The sequence below is a fragment of the Lonchura striata genome, chromosome 7, assembly GCF_046129695.1.
Source record: "Lonchura striata isolate bLonStr1 chromosome 7, bLonStr1.mat, whole genome shotgun sequence".
Classification (NCBI taxonomy): Eukaryota; Metazoa; Chordata; class Aves; order Passeriformes; family Estrildidae; genus Lonchura; species Lonchura striata.
In genome coordinates this window covers 13,800,682-13,806,681 of record NC_134609.1, presented here as the reverse complement: position 1 = coordinate 13,806,681, position 6,000 = coordinate 13,800,682, and the positions used below count along the sequence as shown (strand labels likewise).

At 57.2% G+C, this 6,000-nt stretch overlaps 1 protein-coding gene across 8 annotated transcripts in view; it reads left to right on the top strand.

Moving 5' to 3' along the window:
- The first annotated feature begins 5,715 nt into the window (after nt 1-5,715).
- PAX2 (paired box 2) overlaps nt 5,716-6,000 on the top strand; it is an 82,776-nt gene continuing 82,491 nt past the window's right edge. For all 8 annotated transcript variants that reach the window (XM_021547997.2, XM_031505242.2, XM_021547957.2 and 5 more), the window contains exon 1: nt 5,716-5,837. In XM_021547997.2, the coding sequence (XP_021403672.1) occupies nt 5,795-5,837 (43 nt within the window). In that variant the 5' untranslated portion in view covers nt 5,716-5,794. The remainder of the gene's footprint in view (nt 5,838-6,000) is intronic.

Here is a 6,000-nt window from a genome sequence, read left to right as displayed (position 1 = left end):
CCGCTGGCAGGGCCCGGCCGCCGGCCTCCTCGCGGCCCCGGCGTCCCCCAGACATGCAACCCACCCATGGCTCACAAAAGAGCCAGAGAAAGAGAGAGGGGGAGACATGAGGGGGTCTTAGATGGGAAAAAAAAAGAAAGTAGCTTTAGGGGGAATGTGCTGTGGAGTGTGAAATTGCAGCCCGTGGTGCTCCATATTGTACCAGAAGCTCTCCAAAAACTCATCCTCCAACGTGACCAGAGGTGCTTAGAGGGGGAGAAAGAGGGAGAGGGGAAGAGGGGCTCGGAGGCACAGGGGGAGGGGAAGGATGGGGGTCTTTTATTCTTTTCGCGCCCTCTTTCTTAATAATTGTTCATTTAAAACCTAACTTTATGTTTATTTGTTAAACTCGGCCACCAAGAGCAATCTCGGGTCTTCTGGGCAGAGCGGCTGGGGGGGCACGGGGAGGAGCAGCTGGACTCTGGCTGCCTCTCCCCGCCCTGCCCGGCCCTGCCCGGCCCGATGCACCCTTCGGAAATCTCCCGCAGCTTCGGTCCTGTTTCCATGTCTCCACGCTACTGCTCGGCACCTCCGCCCTGCCCCATCAGCCGCTCCTCTCCGGTGTGATCAGATCACAGCACCCCTACAGCGAAGATGTGGATACCCTTTTTATCTGGGTGCTCGTTGGCGAGAGGCAGCGAGAAGACTCAGGCCAGAAATCATCCTGTCCTCAGACAAAGCACCCCAAAAGTTGTCCAGGAATGGTTTATCAAAGTGTCCCCTTTCTTGAAGATCCCTCTGATACACAGTCCCTTAAATGCTCACATCTTTGGGTGGGAGGGAAGGGGGAGAGGTGTTATCATTTTTTTCCTCTATCTTTTCGCTGACAGGGATTTCGCCACTGATTTTCTCAGGGAGAAAGTTAAGCTAGTTGATGCAGAAACTATGTGTCAGAAAAATACACCTGGACGGTCAGTGTAGATTTATTCTCTGAATTCATAAATATGGTGCTGAGAATATTAATATTAAATATAAATCACCTTCAAACTATCAACATTTAGGCTTTAAGTGTTCACGCACTTGACAAGAGGAAGAAGACAGGGTGTGGAGCCGAGAACTTAGCGGCATCTCCGTTGGTGTACAGATCCAAAACTTCTAGCTCTGCAGCACACCATCCTGCATGCTATGGCCATAGGTCGCGTTTAGCTGTTTTCCAGCATAATTGGCTACAGACAACCCGGAGAAAACAGGGAACCAACGTGGGCACAAGTCCTGGCTCTGGAGCCAACTGTGATCGCAGGCACAACCGTTTGCTGCAGGCCTGAGCCCTCCGAGGGGCTCCCCCTCCGCCCGACCCCTATTGTTCCTGGGCACAGCGCCCTTCCCGAGCCGAGAGGGAGCGGGGAGCAGCTTCCGAGAGCAGCGTCTGTGGACCGGGTGCCCAGGGACAAGGCGAGGCGGCAAGCTAGGGAAGCCAAGGCAGCTCGGGAGAACTCGCATGACTTCGAAGGGAAGCTGACAGGACCCTCGAGGTTATGTGTATTGGAACCGAGGGTGGGAAACAGGATCAATGGAGAAGATTTCGACTTGATCAGATGGAGAAAGCCAGCTAATGAAGCAGATCGAAAGATGGCTATCATTGCAACTCCCTCAAAAGTTTATTTTTCTTGAAATTTCCGCAGAGAGGCGGCCGTCTCTTTTGAAGTGTAAATATTTCTAGCTTGGGGGAAGGCGGGTGGGGGGAAGGCTGGGTTAGAGAAGAAGGGGGAGATCCTCAGATTCTCTTTGAGAAAAAGAAATAAAAGCAGGAGAGAAAAAAGGAACAGCAAGGCAAAGCAAAGCAAAGAGATTAGAAAAAAAAAGAAAAGATTAATCTAAAGTGGATGAGGGAAATAAGCACATAGGGCTCATGAAGTGGAATATATGGGAAAATATGGGAGTGGAAAGAGGCCCGTGGTCTTGGCCTCACCTGATCCCTCAGGGCACACGGCAGTGCCCGAGGGCATGCGGACAGCCTGGTATTTTTGATTTTGGTTGGCAGAAATTGTTCAGTGGATTTAAATGTTGACAAAGCAATACTTCCAGGAAGTCTTGTGTGGGAAAGGGTACCAGGTGATATTGTGGTATGTGTGGTGGGGGAAGGGGACAGAAAACTCAGAGCCTTCCCTTCCCTTCCCTTCCCTTCCCTTCCCTTCCCTTCCCTTCCCTTCCCTTCCCTTCCCTTCCCTTCCCTTCCCTTCCCTTCCCTTCCCTTCCCTTCCCTTCCCTTCCCTTCCCTTCCTTCCCTTCCCTTCCCTTCCCTTCCCTTCCCTTCCCTTCCCTTCCCTTCCCTCTCCTCAGAAGCTGTCTTGTTCTACCAGGCTCAGGGCTCCCCGGTTTACTCGGATGACCTCCATGCATGGGATCAGGCTTCGTGTTGCAGAATGCTCATTTTTTGTATTTCTCGACCCTGCTATTCCTGTCTTTCTTCCCAGTGATTTGGGAAAATAGTGAAGAAACTAAGGCAAAATACATTATCTGGAAGAGGTTTAGGATTCGCCGGCTGCCTCAGATCACCACCAAGCTGTTATCTTCTCACCGTACAATCGTCAGTTACAAAGGCTCAGAGCATCTCTGAGAGAGGGTCCATGAACTCACCAAGTGTTGGTGCAGGCGCAGGGAGTTCCCTTCCACCCGGCATTGCCGGGGCTTCTGCCCGCACCTCTCGCTCTGACTTCGGGCTCGCCTGTGTGCCTGAGCGCGGCCCCAAGCGCGCCGGGCAACCGGGACTGCCTGGGGCAGAAGGGAGGAAGGCCGGGGGTGACCGCTGGAAGACGAGAGCGACCTAGACCGGTCGGTGACAGAGTTGTTACGGGGCCGTTTCCAGCCGCGGGCAACACGGGAGGCGCCGAGTGGCAGGAGGGGTTCCCGGCAGCGGCGATAAGCGGGCTCCCGGCCCCTCCGTCAACAGGAGACTGTGCTGCCGGGGGGACTCGACAGTCACCATTGTCCCACCGACAGATGCGCACGGGCCGTGCCGGGCCGTGCCGCACCGCGCCGTACCGTACCGTACCGAGCCGAGCCGTGCCGTGCCGTGCCGTGCCCGGCCGTGCCGTCCCGAGCAGGACCGTGCCGGGCTGGGACGTGACGTGACGTACCGTACCGTACCGTACCGTACCGTACCGTACCGTACCGAGCCGTGCCGGGCCGTGCCGGGGATCCCGGCGGGATCGCAGCGGCCCGGGCCCGCTGCCGGCTCTTCTCCGCTCCGCCAAGCGACCGGAGAGCGCCATCTAGAGGCCGCGGTGGGGAGCGCGCCGGCCCGCAGCCGAGTGCGGCCGGGCCGGGCGCGGGGCGGGGACGCCGCTGCGGGACCGGCGGGTCAGAGCCGCGGCTCAGAGCCGCCGCTGCGGGACCGGCGGTGGGCGAGCCGCGGCTCAGAGCCGCTGCTGCGGGACCGGGGGGTCAGAGCCGCGGCTCAGAGCCGCTGCTGCGGGACCGGCGGTGGGCGAGCCGCGGCTCAGAGCCGCCGCTGCGGGACCGGCGGGTCAGAGCCGCGGCTCAGAGCCGCTGCTGCGGGACCGGCGGGTCAGAGCCACGGCCAGCAGGGCAGCCGGCCCGGCAGCGGGGCAGCCCGCGGGCAGCAGCGGCCGCCCTCAGTTTGGCGTGCGGCGGGAGTTCCCCGGAGAGACGGAGCGGTGCCTTTGCCTTGGCCAGGCGGGCGGCAGCGCCGATCCTGAGCGGGCAGCGCGGAGTCCCCGCTCCCGTGGAAAATTCCCCCTGTGCAGGAGCTGCTGGCAGGGGCGAGCAGGGCCGCCTCGGCCGTGCCCGTCGCGCTTGTCCGCAGCGCAGCCCCGCGCCCACCGAGGACTCACTTCTATGTAATCCCGGCGGTGTAACAAAAAATTTTATTTTCCACATCATCCCCCTTTTTTTTTTTTTTTTTTTTTTTTTTTTTTTTTTTGCACACAAGGGAAAGAGAGAGAGGAGAGAGAAAGATAAAACATCAGCTGAAGTGCCAAAATGATTTATGAGACAGTGGAAAATATTTCATAAAGATCTCTCAGACATTCTTTACTTAAAGCAGTTAGGACGAAAAAAAAGGGGGGTGCTGTTTTGTGACAGATAAGCAGAGGGATGGGAAAGAATGAAGGAAGAAAAGAGAAGGAAGTACATTTCAGGTGATGGCAAACTCTCAAATCTGAAAATCAAAATTCAGCTCACAGCAATTTTTGTCTTGCCTTTTTGTCCCTGGTTATTACCCTAAGAAGGTGTTACTTAATTGCTCTATATTTTTCTGCTAGGTCAAAGCCATATCTATTTTAGCAGTAGACTTATTTGTAAAATAATTTTAAAATCCCACTCTAGTATTAAAAAAAAAAAAAAAAAAAAAAAAAGAGTGAGAAAGAGAGAGAGAGAGAGAGAGAGAGAGAAGGAGGGAGGGAGGGAGAAGCAGCAGAAATGTGTAAATTGTGAGGTTGGACTTGCTGTTATTTCCCTAAATGCATGTGAGGGAAAACTTTGCAATGACTGAAACGGGCCTAATCTCTTGGTTTAAAGAGGTGCGAGAAGCTTGCTTGCTCTTTCGTTCTATGTCTCGTTCTTTCTTTCTCTCTGTCTGGCTTCTATTTATTTTTCTTTCTTTTCCTTCTTTATACATTCCTCTACGTCTCCTTTTTCTTTTCCTCCTTCTCTCTCCCTCACCTCCTTTCTTTCTTTCTCCCACACTAAGCCGCACACCACGGAAGCCTTGATGTGTATCGAATCCCCCTCCTGTCCCGCTTTACCCCGGGTAAAGTCTCCGGTAAAAAAAAGCGGAGCGTGAGAAGGGAGGTGAAACTAGCAAGGCGTGTGTGCTTGTGTTAAATAAGGGAGTTCAGGATCCTGAGCCGCGAGTGACAACAAAGCGGGGCTCACGTCCGTTCCCGCGGGCCGGGCAGCGGCGCCGCCGCCCCGCACACGCACGGCCCGGGGCGCTCCGGAGCGCGCGGCCGGGGCTCCCCCGCCGCCGGTCCCGCAGGCGACGGCCCCCCCCGCACCGAGCGCCGCCGGCCCGGCCCTCCTCTCTCTCCTCTCCTCTCCCCTCTCCTCTCCTCTCCTGGCCGCGCTCGGCTCGGCGCGCTGGCGAATCAGAGAGTGTCGGAATCTATTGCCTTTGTCTGACAAGTCATCCATCTCCGGGGAGGCGGGCGGGGGGCTGAGGGCGCTGCGGCTTTTAGAGAGACACACACCGGGAGCGGAGGCTCCAGTCTCCGGCCCCGGCTTCTCGCAAGCACTTCCCACCTCGGGCGAAAGTCCGCCGGGCGCCGGATCCGCCGCCCGGCCGAGAGGAGGGGTCGCGCCCGCCCGCCGCTCGCCGCTTTCCCGGGGATTGCTACTCTGCTTTGAACTTAAATGAACTAGCCCCGGACCGCGGGAGGAGGAGGAGGGAGAGCCGCGTCCTCCTGCGCCTTCTGCCGCCTGGCCGCCGGCCGCACCTTGCTCCGGCACCCCCTCCCCGCCGCCGGGGATGCTCTGAGCCCTCCCAGCCATGACACCCACCTGCCCCCCGGCGCCGCCAGTCCCTCGCTCCCACGGACTCTGCTGACTCCCCCAAGGCCGGCGCAGCCCTCCCGCCCCCCGGAAAGTACTTCGCTGCCCGCTCCGCCGGGCCGGGGGCCCAGCGCATCCCGCCGCTCCCCTCCTCTCCTCTCCTCGTGTGCTTTTTTGTTTTGTTTTGTTTTCTTCCTTTTTTTTTTTTTTTTTTTCAATTTTTTTTCTCCCCTAAGTCTTGAAGTTGAGTTTTAGAGGCGACACGGCGGCTTCAGCCGATTTCTTCCCCTTCCTTTGCCTCCCCATGGATATGCACTGCAAAGCAGACCCCTTCTCAGCAATGCACCGTGAGTACTGGAGCCCGGCTCCTTCCGCTGCTGTCCCTTTCTCATCCCTTCATTCTTCCTTCCTCAACCATCCTTCCTCACCTGATCCTCCTCCAGGTCCACCTTTCCTCCCTGGCCGATACCGGGCTTAGAGAGGCGTTCAGAAGGCAGGACGAATACTGCC